General features: G+C 37.5%; 1 protein-coding gene across 2 annotated transcripts; it reads left to right on the top strand.

Moving 5' to 3' along the window:
- On the top strand, positions 7,409-11,305 carry LOC109229743 (protein ABSCISIC ACID-INSENSITIVE 5). Of its 2 annotated transcripts, none has more exons than XM_019395294.1 (5): positions 7,409-7,665; positions 9,177-10,373; positions 10,448-10,519; positions 10,688-10,717; positions 10,819-11,305. In XM_019395294.1, the coding sequence occupies exons 2-5, from the start codon at positions 9,255-9,257 to the stop codon at positions 10,909-10,911; spliced, it is 1,314 nt and encodes a 437-aa protein (XP_019250839.1). In that variant the 5' UTR covers positions 7,409-7,665; positions 9,177-9,254; the 3' UTR covers positions 10,912-11,305. The 2 variants fall into 2 exon arrangements, with proteins under 2 accessions (XP_019250839.1, XP_019250838.1); XM_019395293.1 differs by having other exon boundaries at positions 10,816-11,305.

The following is a 22,729-nucleotide window of genomic DNA, read 5'->3' as shown; positions in this document are numbered from 1 at the left end:
CTGTCACTTGGGCCGATGTACACAATCTGTATCAATCAAAGATCAGGGTCGAGGATGATCAACTGGGGGCTCCTTCTGGGTCCGTTTATCATAACTGGCCCGTGGATAGAATCAAGAGAGATATCGACCAAGAACCGAGGTCCAAAAGAGATCGATATCAACTGTATAATGGGGACCGCAGAAATAGCGGGTCTGGGCGAAATTCTACACAAAATGAGAGGAGAAATGATCGAGGTCAATGTTCACGGGGACATGGTACTGAGAAAGGTCACATTAAACATCCAAAATCCAAATGAAGGTATGACCCCATTTCAATTCTTTCTATTTTTCGACTAACACTTGCAGGTTATCGACAAGGAGTGGCACGAAGCTTTGGATCATAAAGTATGCATTGCACTCTTTTTCCATTGAATTGTTTTTGTCCCTGTTGGGTTTTTCGGCAAGGTTTTTAATGAGGCAACCGCGGATCATGCTAACTTAGACTCGAAGGCCGACCATGAATCGGTGTCAAAGACAGCATTTAATAGTATCCGAGGTTCCCTACAATAACCTCGAATATTAGGGGGCATTGCCTTTGGATCTCAACTTTATTGCAAGGAAATTACCTCATAATGACGGGGTATCGATAAGACCAAACGGTCGAACGAACCGTGCCCACATAGGTTGTTCGAGCCCTGGCTCAAAACATGTATGCATGTGTAATCATTTTTCTCAAGAATAAAGAGAAGTATTTTTCCTTGCAATGATCTCATGTCTTAAAAAACGTTTTTCTACTTTACAATTCCATGCTTTCAATCTATTATGGTAACGAGCTTAAGGGCCGATCTTAACCAAAGTTCGGATATTCACCCCTACACTCGGGGACTGTCGCCCGAAAAATAAAACTCAAACATATTGAACTATTGAGCGTCAATGGCATAAGACCTTTTAGGCAACCCTCGAATTTTAAAAAATTGCGGCCATTCCCACTTGGGGACTGTTATCTTAGGTACGCCTGGATAACTCGGGGAAGCAAGCTCACTAGGCTACACTTTAACACGGCTTGGAGACATCCGAAACTCATAACAAAATGGCCTCAAAAAAGACACAAAAGAAAGCAAAAATACGAAGGCCCTAGAGTTATTTTTACTTCGAGTTCGAGAAATCATTCTCACTCGACTACAAAGCCCAAGGGCTATCTTAACCCGAGTTCGAGCAAATTCTCACTCAGGGACTATATATCGAGCCCAAAGGCCACCTTATCTCAAGTTCGAGCAAGTCCTCACTCGACCATAAAGCCTAAGGGCTAGTTTGCTTCGAGTTCGGGCAAGTCCTCACTCAACTACAAAGCCCAAGGGCTACCTCAACCCGAGTTCGAGCAAATTCTCACTCGGGGACTATTTATCAAGCCCAAGGGCTACCTTATCTCGAGTTCGAGCAAGTCCTCACTCGACCATAAAGCCTAAGGGCTACTTTTACTTTAAGTTCGAGCAAGTCTTCACTTGACTACAAAGCCCAAGGGCTACCTTAACCCGAGTTCGAGCAAATGCTCACTCGGGGACTATCTATCGAGCCTAAGGGCCACCTTATTTTGAGTTAGAGCAAGTCCTCACTCGACTATAAAGCCTAAGGGCTACTTTTACTTCGAGTTCGAGCAAGTCCTCACTCAATCGTAAAAGCCTAAGGGCTACCCTCACTTCGAGTTCGAGCAAGTCCTCACTCGACTACAAAGCCCAAGGGCTAGCTTAACCCGAGTTCGAGCAAATTCTCACTCAGGGACTACCTATCAGGCCCAAGGGCTATCTTATCTTGAGTTCGAGCAAGTCCTCACTCGACCATAAAGCCTAAGGGCTACCTTCACTTCGAGTTCGAGCAAATCCTCACTCGACTGTTAAGACTAAGAGCTACTCAAACTCAAGTTCAAATGGTCATTCGGGGTCCATCGATCAAAAACAGTCGAGGGAAGTACTTATTATCGGTCCTTATCGTCTCAAACTTTGGACCTTAAAAAACAACTTCTTAATTTTATGCTAAGGCGCTTTGACCCGTACAAAAAGATAACAGATTCAGAAGCCATGGAAAGGAAAAAGTTTTATGTATTCATCAAAACCTTTTTACAAGGGCAACACGGACCGATGGAAGTTCTTTACTAAAGGCCAAAGTGGCCTCGACATAAATACAAAAACTAACTAAAAGCCTAAGTGGCCTGGTCACTCCGGGAGTGGCGTCTCCGCCCTCAAGGTCTTCTGCACTTTAAGATTCTCTCAAGCTTTCGGATTCATCGTCATCATCGAGATAAGCTAATTTCTCAGCCTCAGCTTCAAGCTTCTTAGCGCCCTCAATCTCGGTCGAAAGATCAAAGCCCCGAGCATGGATTTCTTCAAGGGTCTCCCTCCGAGACTAACACTTGGCGCGCTCGGCAATCCTCTCTGCTCGAATCTGAGCAGCCTTGGCAACCTCCTTTTCCCGAACCTGAGCAGCTTCAGCGTCAACCCGGTAGATAGCCACCACTGCATCAGCATTGGCCTTGGTCATTTCAACCTCTGATTTGGCCACTTCGAGCTCTGTGACCAGCTTCTCTCGATCAGAAATTGTATAACCCAACTAATACTGGAGCTCCTCGATTTTCTTGGCTTGCGCCAAAGTTTTTTCCTTTATATTTTGGAACTGAACTGCAGTCGAGGCCAGCTGGGCCCGGGCAGTCTCCTTTTCTGAGGCTAAGCGATCCATGTTCTTTTTCCATACTTCAGCCTCAATCCTTACAGTCTCTACCTCTTCACGGAGCTGCCCGTTTATGTCAATCTTTTGGTGGACTTGCGGGTTCAGATCGTTAGTCACAGCACCCGATTCATCTTCAGTAACTTCAAAGATTCTGTTTACCTGCTCAACCAGATCGGCATGTTCTTTTTGGGCCACCTCTAAAGCAGCTCGAAGGCTCTTAGCGTCCATTTCTCTTTACTCACTAAGAAGTTTGAAGGCATCCTTCTTCTCGGTGAGCCTCCGGATCTCGGCCTCATACCGGCTCAGCTCCCCTCGAAATCGAAGGAAAGCCTCGTGATGAAGCACCGAAGCCTGCAAACATAGAATGGAAAGTTATAAAAAGGAGAAAAATCTAAGTATGAAAATTGACAGGGAAATCAGGGATTACTCGGTTTAGAGCCTGTTGGGCTTCGTTGAAAAGACAAGGCGCTCCCACCTCGTCCATCTGGGCTCGGTCTTCTTTTGTGACCAAACACCGGAGGTAGCTGGCCACTCCTACGGAGGCAGCAAGAACCCTGGCATCCTCCGAGACCGTGATAACGATTGTTCGCTTGCACCCGGGATCGGCACAGGGGGGGGGCGAAAACTGATTGGTCAGTTTAAAACTCGAGGAAGCCTCGCCCGAGCTTTTCTTCGAAAACTCCAAGTCAATCATACCGGTGACATCTTCTACCCCAACAAAATAACCACGTAAAAGATCTTCCTCTCTGTAGGATCCTTCCCCGTGACAAGTTTCCGTGGCCTGAGCGTCGCGTATTATCGAATCGAAAACTGAAGGAAACAAAGGGGAATCCCCGATCTCTATTGCCCCAAGTGGGTCCTTTGAGGCATTGCCTCCATCTTGGGGAGCCTCAAGCCCGATTTCTGCACCAATGTCCACCGCCTCTTCAACGGTCTCTTTGCCCCGAGGTAAAGCATCTTCGGTTCCTCTTGGCTCGGGGACTTGGGCCGAAGTCTCCTCCTCGACCTCATCAAGCCTAGGCAGAGCAGTATCAACTCCCACCGGTTCCAAGGTTCTCCGAACCTCGGTGCCTCGCGCACGAGCCACCAGCCCAGAATCATCTTCATTCTCTTATTCTTCATCCTCTTCGGGCTCATCCAGTAGCTGACGGACTGAGTCCATTGTTAGAGGGATAACATTTCCCTTGCGATTTCGCCTATTTTTGGGCTTCTGCTCATCCGACTTCGTGGAGCTCAGAGACCCTCTCCTCTTCCGCTCTTTCTTCTGCTTCGGAGCAGATGTTTGGGGAAGGTTATCTTCATCGTCGGATGGGGGCTTTATTGGCACGTCCTTTCCGAGACCTTCAAAAGAAAGACGAGTAAGATCGAGAAAAAATTCGAACAATGGTCAAAATTGTCGAGTCATACGAAAATTTACCATGGTTTTGGGCCTACCATCGACCCTTCGCCAAATCACACCATGCGCGCTCAGCGTGTGTCAACTTCGATACTAGACTCCTGACCTAGTTCTCGAGTTGGGGAATTGCACCCGGCATCCAGGCAACGACTGCACCAAATAAAACACCGATAAGAAAGGATGAAAAAATAAAGACAATAAGCAGAAATTAAAGATGGATTTTTACTTAAGTCTCATATTCCATTTCTCCGGAAATGGCATACCTTCGGCCGGGATCAAGTCCGAGGTCTTCACTCGGACAAATCGGCCCATCCAGCCCCGGTCCTTGTCCTTATCTATGCTCGAGAAAGGTGCCTTGGAGGCCCGACGTTGAAGCTTTATTAGTCCCCCTCGATAAAGTCGGGGGCTATATAAGCGTATGAGGTGATCGAGGGTGAAGGGAAGCCCATCAACTTGGCTCACAAAGAGGCGGAGCAATATCACTATTCTCCAGAAGGAGAGGTGAATGTGACCGAGGGTCACTTGGTACTTCTTGCAGAAGTCTATAATGACTGGGTCCAGACACTTATAAACCCCTCCACATGTGTAGTAATTGACTCCTCAGGCGAGGGCACCGCCACGTGCCTGTCAACCCAGTTGCAGTCCTCTTTAACTTGGTCGAGGAGGTCACTGGTGATCGTGCATATGTACCTCGACATTGGCTCTCATCGACCCGTAACCGAGGGGATCTTTTCAACCTTGAAGTCGGAGTCAAGGACGCACCCCCCGGGAACGAATTCTTCAGGGCGAGGCTCCGGCGCTAGTTGCTCGCGGGCCGGCCGGGACGAGGAAGCAGCTTCCTTTTGCGGAACAGTTTTAGATTTTTTTGGCCATTTTGTTTTTGTAAGAAAAGAAGAATAGAGATTGGAATATTTGGTGTTTTGGGAAGAACAAACAAAGAAACTCAAAGACCTGGAGATAGGAAGCTCTGAAGAATGCAAAGAACTATGAAGATTAGAATGAAAGAGATTGAAAGTAAAGTTTGGGCAAAAGAAGAAAGATACATTTATAGGTTGAAGACGACGGTACAGAACCAGTAGTGGCCGACAACAACTGACAGGCATTTAATGCCTCGCCATCCGAACCAACAGGACGTTTCAGTGCCCACTTGTCACTGACGTCATGGTCGGGCTTGTTGCTTACGTCATGGTAAACCGAGGGGAAGCCCGAAGATTCAATTCGTTTCTTGTCATTATACTCCAAAAAATGAGGGGACTATCTGTATACGGTCAAAATCGGGCTTGCCTAATTTTGTATGGCTAATCGAAACCGGAGTGGCAGACAAAGGCTCGGCCCCGCGTTATATCGAACCATGGCACGGAGATGGATTGTTAAGCTCATGAATCAATGACCGACCAAGATCGAGACCAGTCGTGATCGAGATCGAAGCGAGATAGAGACCGAACAGGATCGAAGGAAGCCTGCTAAACCGAATAACAGAAAGCCGAGATATCCGTGGTCGGGCAAGGATCGAGGCAGAAATCTCGGCACGTATCGAGTCAAGACCGGACATTTAGCCAATCATGAGATTTCCTTGTGTATTTAGAATTGTACCGTATGTAAAATTCCTCTACTATATAAAGTGGGTTCTAATCATTTTGTAATCATCATATTCACGCATAACAAAGCAATACATTACATTTCTCTCTTAAGCTCTGTTGTTCAATTCATACTTTTTATTAGCACACTCTGTTGGTTCGAAGGCGATCTTAGCTCGAAGGCCGTAACTGCTCTTTATATTGGTTTCTAACTCTAATTCTCATATTTCTCAGTTTGTGCCAAGTGAAATAACATATCCTTAAAACCACTTATAAGTTTAATTGTTACCCAATTTTAAGGGTAAAACGGATTGATACTCAACTCACTATTTTATTACTTATGCATAGTACTTTATTACTTATCGACTATGTATACTTACATAATTAAAATCAAACGAAAAGTTCAAAAAATTAACGTCCCTTTTTTAAGTATCGTGTTTAGTGGCGGAATTAGATTGAGGGATGGGAAGCTGGGAATCGTTGAAAATGATTGCATAAATAGGCCAACAATAATTATTTTAATTGTATATCTTGATGTGGTTGTGACTAACAAGCTTTCTAGGTTGCGCAGCCAAGAGGAAGAATAAGCATTATATTTGTGCTTCGGAAGAGATCTTTGAGCCTTAGACGAGACCAATATATATTCAGTATTTGAACTTATTGCCGTCTTTTGACTGCAAGCCAGTTTTGTGTTTATTCTTAGTTGTGGCTTTCGAACCATCCAATTGCTTTCAAATGTTTAAATCATCAGATTTTAGCTTTCCAATGTTCTCTTTTGGTTACAGGTTATAGTATTGCTGCATACTGCTCTATGCCTCTACAAATTATAATAGATGATCTGATCTTGCTTTATTAAAAAGAAAATCAATTTTTTTATCCCTTTATATAAGTATTCTCGACTCCATTTGTTAGAGCCCAGTCAAGTATATCATTATATCCAAAGATAGTGAGCATATAGTAACTAATCTGAAGCCAGTAGATTTAGTCCGATTCAACCACCTTAATAATTTAGTTCAAACCATATTTTTATAATAAAAAATTCACTAAATATAAAAAAATTAAACTCAAAATCTCATTATTAATATCTAATATTACTAGCCTAAAATATAAAACTAACTGCGAATCCACCTTTAAAGCTAATAATTAATAACCCTAATAAAGCATGCATTTTGTGAGCAGAAAATAGGAAGGCAGAAGTAGGAGCTATATCCAGATAAGGACATTACCTACGTGAAATAATGAGGACATTCATTGGACGAATAAGGATTGTAGTACAGTGGTAAGTACTCATTCGTTCTTATGTAAAAATTTTGAATTTTGAGTATAGAGTAATTTTTATTACGGAACACTTCACCTTTTAATATGAAACTTTCCGACGCGAATTTAAATTTAATCGGACCTCAGTACGATTATTGAACGCTGAGAAACCTAAACAAAAAGACATGCATAGTACTAGAGAAAGTACGCAACAATTTTTAACCCAGAAAAACGAAAGGAAACAAAAGAAACAATGACTGACGCGTGGCACAACAGGGAGGGAAGAGCCAAAAGAGAGCGATTGTCAAGTCAACACCTGTCAAATACGTGTCGATACATGCATTGCCCAAGTTTCCTATCTTAGTATTGGGTTTGAACTTCTCATATTTCTATTCTAGCCTTTGTTTCAGTCCTTTTGCTTACATCTTCCAAATGGACCCCACCTTAAACCCCCCCCCCCCCTCTCCCCACCCCCTAGTCCTTTCTAATGCAGACACAAAACAAAAACCTCGTCTTTGAATAAATGTCACACACACATATATATATATTTCTTGGTTGTGTTCTTTGTTCTTCTTCTTACACAAATCTTGTCTTTCTCAACTTATGTGTATATATAAGTAATGGCTACTATGGTTTTTTAGCTGCTTTTATTTCTACTTCTTCATTTGACATCTTCGTAAAGAGTCTGAAATTAGCTTGGTGAAGCTTAGCTAGCTGAAAAATAATCAAGAAAAGGTATTGTCTATTTTCTTGATTTTATTGAGCTTTGTAATTTTTTTTTCCTTACTTTAATTTTTCCATTAGTTGAGCTAAGATCTGAAACTCCCAACACCATGTTTGATACTCTATGTTGTGTGTGTGTTTTTGGTGGGGTGGGGGTTTTTTTTGGGGGGGGAGGGGGGGGTGGGGTGTTGCTCTGTGTTAAGAGTGAAAGGAATATTTATAGGGTTTTGCTTGAGTTGCAAGATTGTGAACTAATATCATGCCTCTTGTCACTTTCATTGTAATACTAACAATTCATTTATATTATTTTCTGACTTATGTTCTCTCTCTTTTTGTCCCTCTATCTATATTTATTTTATATTTTTTTCCCTTTTAGGGTAGGGTAGATTCTCTCTGTCTATCTGTCTTCCTCTTTACATCTTGTTTATTAGTGTATGAATTAGTTATGACTAATTCATTAGTTTATGTTTAGATCTGCCCAATAAAAATTCGTTAAACAAAAGTGGAAAGTTTCCAAGCTAAGGCATTCTAAGCCCACATGCCAAGAAATATGCTCCTATTTTAGTAGTACCTTTTGCTTAGATCCACAAAGTCCATGTGTTGCTTTTGAGTGTAACAATCCCTTTTTGTTTTAAGCTATTTCTTTCATAATCTTGATTGAAATTCTAGTCAACAACAATAACAAACAAGTTGGGGTCGGTTAGATGAATCCGTTGTATAGTATTTTTGTCCCGTCTTTGTCGTCAGTATGCTAAAGACATAAGGGTCTATCGTATGCAGCCTTATCCTGCATTTCTGCAAGAGGTTATTTTCACGGCTCGAAACCGTGACTTTATGGTCACATGGCAGTATGGTAAAGGCACTTGGTAAAATATATGCGTAACATAGTTTTCAATTGTATCACTCTGTACAATTTTATCTTTTGAAAATGTTTTTTTTTTTCTTTTTTAGGTGACGTGATAATTTAAAGAAGATTATACTATAGTTGTCCTCCTTAGTGTTATTGTAATCGGTACAGTATCAGTGTATAGAAGTTAAACCAGTAACGACAATTGTCGAGCTTCCGTCGACCTATATTTATGTTATCTTTGGAATCTTCTGTTTTCTTAATGAGAGAGTGTGTGTGGGCGCGCGCGCGTGCTTGTTTGTGTATATTTTGTTTGGACATAGAAGTTTGTCTTTGCTTTATTGAAGCTTTAACCTTTGAACATAGGGGCCTCTTAGGCTCCTTATGTTATTTATTTTTTGGGGAGGGAGTTGGAGTAGGGGCCTGATGTTCAAAACCTTGGATCTATAAAGGCAATGAGAAATGAATTATTGTTAATTTTCTATTCACAATCGTGAATAAATGGACTATGTATAATCGAGTTTTTCTTCAATTATTGGAGGGTATATGCAAAATTATAGAGTAATAACCTTTCTCAAACTTTGTATTATTTGAGTTTGATATATGAGTACTTGATTTGAAGCTTTCCAATTTTATAAGTATTGGCATTTCTGAATTTCAAGAGTTGACATTTCAGGTTTTAGTTAATCACGGCGTAAAGGCATCTTGAACAAGTGAAAAGGACCAACTCTAACTAGGAAAAGAATTCAAAAAAATGGGCGTACCAGAATCGGAGATGGTGTCACAAGGTGAGGTTGAATCACCATTGCAACCAGATCAAAACCAGCACAAGAACTATCAGTTCCCGTCCCTCGGTAGACAAGCATCGATCTACTCCCTCACTCTCGACGAATTCCAACACACCCTATGTGAAAGTGGCAAGAATTTCGGGTCGATGAATATGGATGAATTCCTTAACAGCATTTGGACTGCTGAAGAAAACCAAGCCCACGCTCACGCGCACGCCCATGCCCATGCCGCGCACGGGCATGGGCACGCGCATTCTCATGCTCATAGCCAGGCACCAAGTACAGGGGAAGCCACTAGCACACCACATTTTGCGATAGGACAGAGCAATGTTTCATTGGAGAAAGCTATTGCCAAGCAGCCAAGCTTGCCGAGACAGGGTTCTCTTACGCTTCCGGAACCTTTGTGTCGAAAAACTGTGGATGAAGTTTGGTCAGAAATTCATAAGAGCCAAAAAGAGCAACATCAGAATAACGGGAGCAGTGTCCCGGACATGGGTAATTCCGCTCAACGACAGGTTACATTTGGTGAAATGACACTTGAGGATTTCTTGGTGAAAGCAGGGGTAGTACGCGAACAGGAGAATGCAACTGCCCCTGCACCTCCTCAACAGCAACCATATATGATGTATCAAAACAGCAACAATCCCACTATGGCCACTATGGCTCGACCTATTATTGGCTTAGGTGGAGTCACCTGCAGCGTTGGAGTTGGCATTCCTAGCTATCCACCACTTCCGCAGACCGGGGTGGTCGAGGCCCCAATATACCCGGTAAGTATGAAAAGGGGTGCCGGATTCCCACAACAGCCAACGGCTGTTTACGGCGGGAGAATGGGGAATGGTGGCGGGGTCGGGTATGGGCAAGTACAAGGAGTGGCCGGGATGGGATCGCCACTAAGTCCAGTGTCGTCGGATGGAATATGCGTTAATCAAGTCGATAGCGGGGGGCAATATGGGTTGGAAATGGGAATGAGAGGAGGAAGAAAACGCATAATAGACGGTCCGGTAGAGAAAGTGGTGGAAAGGAGGCAAAGGCGAATGATCAAGAATAGAGAATCAGCAGCAAGATCAAGAGCAAGAAAGCAGGTAAAATTCTTTCCCTTAATTTCGCTCGCTGCGTATCCGTTTGTCTATTTGACTATTAATTTTTGTTGCTGCAGGCTTACACAGTAGAACTTGAGGCAGAACTAAACCAGCTAAAAGAAGAGAATGCACACCTAAAACAGGCCCTGGTAGTAAATATAATAGCAGAAATGTCCTTAATTTTTGAGTATGGTTTATTGTCCATTCAAACTGAATTATAGTAACATATATATCTTTGTTTATATAGAGTGCTAGCATTATATCATGGAACTTATATAAAAGTTCTCTTGTTTTTCTTTTTCCTTTTGAACCTGCAGGCGGAGCTCGAGAGGAAAAGGAAACAACAGGTAATTCCAACTAATCGCACGTTATAATAGGTTTAGTCCCGAATAAGATGTTAATTTTGCTTTGTCAAATTTATTAACTTCAAAACTGGTTATGGTAGCAGTACTTTGATGAAATGAAAATGAAAGTGCAAACGAAAGCGCAAAAGGCGACAGACAAATTGAGAGGTATGAGGAGAAGTTTGAGTTGCCCTTGATGTGTGGATGATCGAAGACAGAAGTATCTCATCGGTAGATATGAACACGAGATATAGTAGAATGGCCGGCGAAGAGCAAATATCCGTTCTCTTTTGCTCGCGACAGATCAATCAATGGCGTCAAGGTAAGGCGGAAAGGTACGTGCACACGGAGAAGCTTGCAAGACCAGATGTTGTAGTCTTTTGACTTGCAAATGTTTGATTTTGAGCAGATTTAGTACTGAGTAGTTAGTAGCTAAATATTGAGTGACTGTGTAGTTAGTGAGTTTTAAGCTTTCTTGAGTTACAGATTATGTATACAAATTCACTTGAGCTAAAACACAACTGTAACAATCAAGAAGAGGTACTATGGTAGATAAGGCAACTACTACTAGTTTTATTTATTTGCGCGTTACTGCTTATAAGTCTCGAGGATTAAAGGTTAAAGCTTGTAACATAACTTATCGACCGTTTGCGTTTACGAGTACTAGATGGGAGGATATAGTGTCTTATATACACAATGTCTGCTTGAGTGATGTTGATTTCAGTTTTTCAATTGATTATGTAAGGTGGCGCGCACATATTGCGACACCTCAGGCGGGCGAATTTAACATCCATAAAACATAGTAGGAGAGTTGCTGACTTTAAATAAGTCTTAGACCTTAGTGGTGCGTTTTAGAATTGCGTGGTTGACAATATCAGTTTCGCTTAGATAAGTTTTAGACCTTAGTGGTGCGTTTTAGAACTGCGTGGTTGACAATATCAGTTCCGCATTAATCTTGAACGATGGTGGGTGAACTTCACGTCGATAAACCACGAGAAATATGTCGGGTATATAAGTAAACAAGCAGCCTTAGACTTTAGTGATGCGTTTTAAAATCTTGCGCGCCTAGGCCTAAAATATTATTTGTGGATTGGGCTGTTAAATATAGTATCAGTCATTTCGCGTGCAACTTTGAAGATGGTGGGGTGAACTATACATCGATAAAATATGAGAAAGATATTAGGTATATAAGTGAAAAATCAGCCTTACTGTTACGTAAAGTAAATTTCTTCTACTTGTTCTTTTTTTTTTTTTTTTTTGGGTTAAAGAGGAAAGTTCATGCCGCTTTGGTTGGCTAATATATTGTACAACTCTAACTTCACCTGTATCTATCACTTACATGTCATATAATCCATTTTTTTAAGGAAAAAAAAACTGACTCTTGGATAGAACTATGACACTATATCATGAACACTTCAAATTATTATATAGATTATCTAAAAGTCTTTATATGTATAGACTATTAATATAATGCCAAATATTTTTATAATTCGGTAGCTTTTAAATGATGCCATACATAAAATGTTATATTGAAACCCAAAGTTTTATAAATAAAACTATTTACCATGACGTTTTCTTGAATAAATAAAGAAGAAAAAATAAATCAAAAAATAAAAATAAAAAAGTGGTGAAGTGTACAATGTTAACCATCATTATCAAGAATCAACTAAATTACAAATGAATTCTTTTTCAAAGAAACTAAGCTTTCTTTGTAAGCAAAGGCTTGCAAAAAGTAGCCATTTTTTTGGTGGCCAAGAATTCTGTTTTTCTTTGGACAAGAATCAAATATGTCCAATTGCCATGTACTAACTTCAAGAAAAATTTCCCCTTTATTTCCATAACCAATTGACCTCTTGATATTACAAAAAGGGCCAATTCTTACCTTTTTAGTCCAATAGCCTTTTTTCTCCATTACCCATATGTCAATACTTGTTTCTCTACCAATAATTATTGGCTCATAAATATACATAGCAATGAAATCATTGAACAATGCTAAATCCCCTTGTTTGGATATAAATGACTTTGGTGTTTGAATTTCTTGAATTGTGTCATTGCTCATATCAAAAGCAAAGATTTTATCATTTTTACATGCCTTCCAATAGTAAAATCCATTCAAGTATGTGTTACCACTTGATTTAACCATGTCACGACTAAAAATATTGAATTCCTCGAAATTTCTCGAAGAGTTCGTACTCAGCGTATAAACCGAAATAATTGTAGGAGAGTACCAGTTTTCAGAATAATCGTCCCAGTAATCTCTTATCCAGATAACTTTATAGTCACCACTCGAGGGTTCGATTCCGAACCCAAATTTATATGAAGACAAATGAAATGAAGGGGAATTTAAGGGTTGACATATTGGAAAAGGCTTAAAGTCTTTAGTAGAAGGGTTCCATAGTGCTACTTCTTCTTGATCATTATAAAGCAAAAATATACCATTTAAAGGACCAAGAATTTCCCACAAATATGTAGATGTGTTTAAAACATCTTGGTACAAATGGGATTTAGCTAATAATTGGTTTTGTTCATAAAATAAAGTGAAACCAGATTTCATTGTATCAAGAAAATAATGATGAACAAAATAATTTGTAGGATTATTGGGATGGTTAAGGTGTTTTTGAATAAAACTAGGATTTTCAATGAGGGCATACCAGTCTTTTTTGACACTCTTGGATTGCAAAAGACATTTCACAGGCAATCGTGAGAAAATTTCCATCACTAAATCTTCTGGTAAGTCACTAAAGTTTGTTGTTTGCACCATTTTTGTTTCTTCCAAGAAATGGAATTGTTTCCAAAAATAGAAGGAAAAAGAAAAAAATAAGTAATTTGGTATAGAGAGTTATTTTGAAGGGGTGGGTATGTGTGTGTATTTATATATAAAAAAAAAAAACACCCACTCACACATATACACGTGTGTGTGTGTGAAATGAATTCAGCCATAGGTCTCTATGGTTAGCCAATTTCCTACCTACAAACTTTATATATGAGTTTAATATATGTGTATTGACGCCATAACAATAACAATAAACTCAGTGTAATTTTACAGAAGGGGTCTGAGTAGGGTAGTATATACACAGACTACTCCGACCTTAAGAAGGTAGAGAGACTGTTTCCGTTAGACCCTCGACTTAAAAAATGATGAAAATATAAGCAATAACAAATAACTTAAATCCATTTTTTTTATACATAAGGGGTGGGTATGTGTGTGTATTTTTATATAGTTACTACATATATAACTTAAATCCTTTTTTTTTTGGGTAACTAAAAGAAAATTATGTGTGCGTGTGTCCATATATCAGCCATGAGCCTCAAGGTTAGTTAACTCCATCCTGTCCATATGTGTGTGTGTGTAAAATTGAACATCAGCCATAGGTCTCCAAGGTACAACAAGCCACACCCACACAGAGATGAGGTAGCTAAATTCAAGGGGGCCACATACCCCCCCCCCCCAACAACCCCCCAACCCCACCCGGCCCTCTTCATATTTATTAAGTAATCTAAGTGGGCGTTTGGCCATAAGAATTGTAAAATTTCGGAAAAAAATATATAAAAAAACATTCAAGTGAAAATGGTATTTGAAAATTAGAGTTATGTTTGGACATGAATATAATTTTGGGCTGTTTTTTAATTTTTATGAGTGATTCAAAGTGAATTTTGAAAAATAATTTTTTGGAGTTTTTCAAATTTTCGAAAAATGTGAAAATTAAAAATTTTATGGCCAAACACTGATTTTGAAAAAAAAAAATATATCGATATTTTTTATGGCCAAACGGGCCCTAAGACTTGATTATGATAAATTAGGAACGACTTTTAATTCAAATACAATTGACCTATCCATCTTGAGATTTTGAGTCGATCATGACTTGACTATTTTGTTATTTGAATTTATTTTAACCCGTCCAAATTTTAAAAATTTAAATAAAACAGAGAATAGTCTATGGCTCTTTATTAATTCATATATTCTCCATTATATTGTATAACTCTAAAACTGGCTTGTATATATGTCATATAAATATATAATCCATTTTTTGTGAGAAAATAATCAAATAAAACTATGGCATCGTATCATGAACACTTCAAATTATTTAATACTGTCGCTTATAGTGATCTAACACTTTAATATATATTATCTAAAAAGTCTTTATATGTATAGACTATTATGGCCAAATATTTTTGTAATTCAGTAACTTTTAAATGATGCCATGACATAGAATATTATATTGCAACGCAAAGTTTTATAAATAAACTATTTACCATGACGTTTTCTTGAATAAATAAAGGGGAACAAATAAATCAAAAAATAAAAATAAATAAGTGGTGGACAAAATTGAAAATGTTAGCCATCTTGATCACGATCAAACTAAACTACAATTTTTTTTTTTTTCAAAAAGTAGCCATTGGATCAAATATGTTCAATGCCATGTGCTTTCTTCAAGAAAAATTTCCCCTTTGTTTCCCCGAGTGACCACCCTTTTTCGAAAAATTACATTGTGTATATAAGTAAACTATTAGGTTTTAAAGGTATATAACATATATTGGATACCTTTTATCGGAGAATTTTTTTCACTTTTTCCAAATTTGAATACCCTTATGAAAATTTCTGGATTCGCCATTGTATATATGTGTGCCTATATATCGGCCATGGACCACAAGGTTTACTAACCCCATCTTGGTAGAAATGAAACCCTGAGAATGACATCTCTAAAAATAACTAATATCTAAATAATATCCCTGAAAATGGCTATCTATGCATTTGCCCGTTCTGTCCATAAGTTTCCGAGGTATGACAATCCAACCCCACCTATCATCTTACTGGTTTACCTATCCTAAAGGGAAGTAATGAAGAAGAGACAGCATGATTCTTACCTAACATTTCAAAATAATGACAAAACAAACATGAGTAAGTTGTATTGGAGGGGACCACATTCACAACCACCGGGGAGTACGTAGAAATTTTTGTAGGCGGTGTCGAAATTTACAAGAGAATTAAAATATAACTTTGATTATCATACCTTTAGACAAGAAATAACCTTAGTCTATTGATTTTGTTGAGTCTTAAGTTACAAAAGGTCCTGAGTATTTGCAAAAGAAAAATGTGCTAGTTGAGGTTTGAACCTTTGACCTTTTAGAGAAAAATCAAGCACATTACCAACACACCAAGACACAATTTATGTTAAGTAGTGTCATTTTTTCCTACTTATCTATTTCCGTACAGTATGAATACATATATTTAGTAAAATTTTCCAACGAAGCGGTGTCGCGTGACACCGCTTCGGTAAGCATAAATCCGCCCCTGCCCCCCCCCCCCCCTCCTTCCTTTTATATTTATTAAGTTAACTAAGACTTCGTTATCATTACCCGCTTATGATTTATGCTTGCTCTTCAGCCGAGGGTTTATCGGAAACAGTCTTTTTGTCCTACTTGAATAGGGTTAAGATCTGCGTATACATTTTCCTTCCCAAACCCCACTTGTGAAAATTTACTGGGTTTGTTGTTGTTGTTGTTGTCTACTTCGTTATCATCACATGGGGTTCAATGACGGACCCAAAATTTCATCAAGCGGGTTCAAACATACGAAGAAGTAATGTACTAATAAATAGGTTTTTCACTTAATAAAAAACAAGAAGCAAAACGTGCAGCTTAGGTATACTCCTTTCAGATTATAATTTCATTTAAAGGATAAAAAAAAGAAAAAGAAAAATGTGTAGGTTTTCGTTTCCTAATGAATATAGAAATAGTTTATATAGAAAAAGAGTTGCACTTGTTGTTGATTGGTATCGAGAATTCAGGATCTCTTAAAAAAATTGAACCCACTTTACTAATGAGGTGTGCGCTATGTTTAGATCAAGTGGGTTCTACTACTATATTTTCTCAGAGAAAGATAAAATAGACCTATATAATTTTTTGACGAAGCAGGTTCATATGAACCCGCTTAAAAAATATCTACATTATCAATTGAATTTTTCATTTACAAGAAATTGAATGTAACAAAATAAACATCTCAATATCTCAAAAGAGCTAGAAGAATAAACCTAAGATTTAGTTTAAGTCACTTATTCTATTGAGTGGACCTTACCCAAAGTAAGCTATCAATATAAGAGCTATCCAAGTATGTTGATGTGTTACATCGACACTTCAATAGAAATTGTGAAGAATATATGTTTCTGGTGGCCAGGAGCGGAGCTCGAGTTCTGGGAGCGGATTCGGCCGAATTCAGTAGCATTGATTCAAACCTTGTTTTTATCTATAAAATCCATTGAGTATGTCTAAATTATTAATTTAGAACCCAATAATTTAAAACGATTAGAATCTTGAACACGTAAATTTTAAATTTTGGCTCCACCTGACCTATAGTTGAGTAACAATCCTTATCAACTAAAGCTGAAGTCTACATTTTTGTTATCTAGCAATTCTTCTTCTATGGTCTTATACCAATACATGTACCAAAGTTCTCCACCACTGGAGCATATATAAATATTGCTCCAATTTTGAGTGGTAGCTAGCTGTGGCAGTTCTTTTCTTTTCTTTTTGAAAATATTGAGAAAATAAATCAATTACAATCTTAATATAACGAAGGTTTTGCCGTGCGTCTTGGAGCGAATAATTGCTTAAAATAAAAGCCGTTAAGGGCCGTCTGTGATCCATGGATCTCCGATCGGGAAACCATATCCAAGCTCCGTGGCTAGTCTGCGTAAACCAAAAGTTATCAGCTTCTTTCTTAAGTGCTTCAGTTCCACGTGAAAATGATCCTATAAAAATCTCATGTGTATTATGTTGCGTTTTTCATTTAAAGGGTTGGATTGCACCTCTCCATCTCACCCTTTGTCTATAAATTTAGAGGTTTGGCCTCATTTTTCAGATATGAAAAATCCGAAAACTTATCCCCTCTTTTATATATTGTTGCATTATTTTCCAAATAAATATAAGTGTCAAGTGTGATTTGCTCCGTTTGTTGAGTTCGCTGAAGTTCTATGATTTGAGGTGCCGCTATCACAGAATAGTTATTCCGTTCTATCCTAAGAGGAATTAATTCGTATACCTTGGGCAACAGTGAGGGGATTAAATTCCTTAAGGACACACAGTGCATTCAGTGGGCTCGGAATTATTTTACGATTTGTTTATCGGATTTAATTTTGTTTTCTTCCTATGCATTTCTATTTCTCTTTTACTTTTAAAAAAAAATTCTGGTTTCGAACACAGAGTACCAACATATTATCTATTGATCTCATATATTATATTTTACCGATCTTCAATAAAAGAAAATCATCTCTATAACAGCCTCGTTTGTTCCAAATATTTTTGGATGTTATAGCGAAGTGTTATTATATAGAAGATATATTATAACATAAAATAAAAATTGGTTCCAAAAAAACTTGACTTTTATAATGAAGTGTTGTTATATAGGGATGTTGTTTAGAGAAGTCTGACTGCATAACTAAAATAAGATTTGTATGGACCGTAATGAATTCCCCTTGAACACTGGAGATGGATCCTTATAGAAATGGATTAGAGGGGTGATTTTTAAAAATAGCCAGATTTACAACTAGTCGTTCAAAAATAGCCCAATTTCAAAAGTAATCGAAATTTAGCCACTTTTTATGTGAAGATAAATCTGAGCGAAAACACTGTTCAAAACCCGAAAAATACTCCAGTATATTATGCTAGAGTTCCAGCATAAGTATACTTGAACTCCAGCATATTATACTGGAGTTCCAGGATAGTATGTTGGAACTCCAGCATAATATGATGGAGTTCCAGCATAAATACACTAGAACTCCAGCATAATATATCGGAGTTCCAGCAAGTATAATGGTCCAGTATAATATACTGGAGTTTGGAGCACCAGTGCTCCAGTCTCCAGTATATTATACTGGAGCCAGCAAAGTATACCGGTCTAGCATAATATGCTGGAGTTCATACATATGTGCACCGAAACTCCAGTATATTATGCTGGATCGGTCTCTATTGCAGCAAAACGGTGGCTATTTTTTATTGACTTGGTAAACGCTGGCTATTTCTGATTGACCAGTCCGAAAACTGGCTATACCGTGAAATTTTGTCGGATTAGAGAGACAAATCGAAGGAAAACAAGAATTTGCGAAAAAGAATTGCTTTTGCAGAAGAAGCAACCAGCGTTTTAAAAGGCAGGTACGTGAGACTTTTCCTTGTAAGGAATAAACACCGAGACATATTGTATAAGCCCTATGGATCTTTAAATTTATGAATTAATAAAATAATATAATAAATATACAAAAATTTATAAAATACATTAAAAGTTTAATAAATTAAGCTTTTGCTCACTGAATCCCTTCCTCGACCTGCTTGTAAATTCTGAGTGTAATACTTGCTCGTAAATGATTGGTGCAACGTCAAAAGCTAGTGAAAATCGGGTCTAACGGGCTGTTGTCTTGTGGACCAACTTATTAATTTTGGGCCTTGTGTCTTAAGGGTTTAGCCCAGTCTCCTCCCTTTTGTGGGTGAAATTCAAAAATAGCCAGATTTACAAGTGGTCGTTTAAAAATAGCCCAGTTTCAAAAGTAATCGAAATTTAGCCACTTTTCACGTAAAGATAAATCTGAACGAAAACACTGTTCAAAATCCGGAAAAATACTCCAGCATAATATACTGGAGTTCTAGTATAATATACCGGTCCAGCATAATATACTAGAGTTTGGAGCACCGGTGCTCCAGCCTCCAGTATATTATACTGGAGCTAGCAAAGTATACCGGTCCAGCATAATATGCTGGAAGTTCATACACAGGTGCACCGAACTCCAGTATATTATGCTGGACCGGTCTCTGTTGCAGCAAAATAGTGGCTATTTTTCATTGACTTGGTAAACGTTGGCTATTTTTGAATGACTAATCCAAAAACTGGCTAGACCGTGCAATTTTGTCCCCTTTTGTTGAATTTTGGACTCTTTCCAAGACGGGGAAGGCCCAATATTCTACAAAATAGGTTGTTACCTCTAGACCAACTTATTGGGCTTTTATCTTGGCAAAACGGGATAAAGTAGAACGGGACATTCACGAGTAATAGCCTGTTTAGCCAAGTCGAAAGCAGTTTTTTTCAATGTTGAGGTGTTTGACTAAGCTTTTGAGGAGAAGCAGAAGCTGTTTGTGAGAAACTGTAAAAAGTAGCTTCTTCAAATACTTTTCTGAAAAGCATTTTTCAAAAATACACTTGTAGACCGTTTGGCCAAGTTTCTTTTGAGCCAAAAGTTAAAACATTTGGCCAAGCTTTTAGAAGGAAAAAAGTGATTTTGAGTAGAGACATATATAGTTTTGAGAAGCAGAAAAAAATATCTTCTTCCGAAAAGTACTTTTTTAAAAGGTACTTTTGAAAAAAATACACTTAAATACTTTTTAAAAGCTTGACCAAATACTAATTATTGCTCAAAAGTATTTTTCAAATTAATTAGCCAAACACAAAATACTTCTTACCAAAAGTACTTCTTTGAAAAGAACTTTCCAAATAAGCTGATTTTGAAGGTTGACCAAATAGGCTATTAAAAACACATTCTGAAAACTTGGTTAACTATTAATTGCTGCTCAAAAATGCTTTTCTAATTGATTAGCCAAATATAATATACTTCTCACCAAAAGTATTTTTCTGAAAAGCAATTTTAAAAAAAATACTTTTTTGAAAATAAGCTGATTTTAAAAACACTGCCATACAAGCTATAGATCATTTGATGAATCATTCCAGTTAGGAAAGTTATACAAAATAACAAAGTTCAATAGAAGTCCTAGAGATTAAATAATATCATAAGGCTGATTTTGTAATTCGAATAAGAGATTTTGATCAAAATGCACCTTATTAAAAGTGGGGAAATTACCTAGCTATACTATAATAGAAACTTATTTACCACTTTTCTTTAGATTTTATAAAAATTATATTTTCTATCTATATTTACTATTTATATACAAAACCATAATAAAGATAGCATCATTAAAACTAGGATGTAACTGATACGACCCTTCCCTCTCCCCTCTCCCCCACGTCAGCCCCCGTCCCCCTCTCACTCTCATGTTTTCAGTTATACAAAGTCCCTAAAATCAAGTTTTCATCCCATTTTCAAAAAGATTTTGAAATATTTCTCTCTTTCATACAAATTAATCCAAATCTCATCCTCTTCACAAAAATTCATCGACATCATCTCAAAAATTGCAGTAGCAGAGAGTTCTCCATTGACAACCATTAAAAAACTTTGAATTCAATATATGAGTTTTACGAATTTTTGATTTGTTTGGATTGAGTGCTCTTGCAAACGGTTGAGAATATAACTTGGAGTTTATATCTCAATTTTGAGGGAGATTGGTTAAGTTTAGAGTTATTTTTAAGTAAAATTTGATATTGAAACTCGAAGAAGAAAAGTTTCTGAATTGTATCACGATTGTATGATAATTGTATCATAACTGTATCACAATTGTATCAAAGTTTGTATTTGACTTGTATCTGATATATCAATACCTAAAATAATACCTAATACAAAACTAATACAATTATAATACAATATTGTATCAGAATTTAAGTTTAGAGTTGTGATTGAAACTTGAAGAAGATCGGAATTGTATCATGATTGTATCATAATTATTGCAGAAATTGTATCACAAATGTATGATAATTGTATATGGTGATGGGCAATTCTAAGTTTGTGACCAATTTCACATTTGGATTGTGTATGAGCCATTATACTATTAGTAATAATTTTGCTAGAGTTTAATGATTTTTGAATTGTTGAAGAAACTTTTTAGCAACTAATTTTTTTTTTGTCATCGCATGACATTCTTTGCCGTGTGTATAGATTTTTAACTGCAAAGAAAAATGTTTCTTTTTGGTTGCTATTATGGAAAGCAATTTTGTGTTATTGGATTTGTTAGATTAGGTATCACTTTCCTGACATTATAAGGATAATACAAACATAGAATATGTTGTATGGCATTATATCTTGTATTTGAAGGTTCCAACCAATATCATTCAACAACTGAAGCAAAACTACTAGCTTCTTGTTGAAGACGTGCAACTATCAAAGATAGAGAGAAGAGGAGATCTGCATATTGAAAAAATTAGGACGCGTGAAGTTAGGAGAAGTGTGAAAAAAAAGAATATATTTGAATCCCTTAATTGAAGGCATTAATAATGAGATGAGAAATTTTTAAGGGAGGAATGTATACAATTTGTAAGAAAAACCTAAATACTTTTTGAAAATTATAAAACCTAAAGAAAATAAAATAATAAGTTCCTATCATAATATATATAGGAAAAAAATCCATTAAAAGTGAACCAGACCTATTTTGTGGGTATAATTTGTCTTGAAAATTGAAACAAATGAATTTTGAAACAAAAAATATGTGTAACAATAGATGCTTAGCCCATGTTCATTGCAGGCTGACTATAAAAATGTTTATTGATATTGGGAAGCACATCGTAGAAACTGATGTTTGAATCTGTGTATTTAATAGATACACGTGTTGTGTTTACATAAGCTTCCAATAATTATGTTTTTACAACCTGTATTTAAAAATAAGAAGAGGATCCATTTTTCTTTTGATCATGAAATTATGCAATAATCTAAACTATTGGGATCAATAAAATAAATTTGGTATAATAGTAAGAGCGCAACGTTATATGTGGGTTAGACATACATCACAAGTTCAGCACCATATAATTATCTGTCGTTAGTTACACCTAGAAACAACATCAACAACAACAACGACCCAGTGAAATTCCACTAGTGGAGTCTGAGAAGGGTAGTGTGTACGCGGACCTTACCCCTACTCCGAGTCGGTAGAGAGACTGTTTCCGAAAGACCCTCGGCTCAAGAAAACGAAAAATATATTAGGTGTTGTCCTGATTTTCTTACCATATTTGATTTTTCTATCTGTTGAAGGAAAGAGTAACATATTTACCATAATTGAATTTTCGTTCTTGTAGAAGGAAATTATAAATCTCCCATATTTAGCTAGTCCCTTTTCTTGTAGGAAAAGGTTTGGAGTTCGATAAGTTGAAGA

Source organism: Nicotiana attenuata, chromosome 7, assembly GCF_001879085.1.
Source record: "Nicotiana attenuata strain UT chromosome 7, NIATTr2, whole genome shotgun sequence".
Classification (NCBI taxonomy): Eukaryota; Viridiplantae; Streptophyta; class Magnoliopsida; order Solanales; family Solanaceae; genus Nicotiana; species Nicotiana attenuata.
The sequence above is the reverse complement of the archived record's forward strand: the minus strand, read 5'-3'. Positions and strand labels throughout refer to the sequence as shown.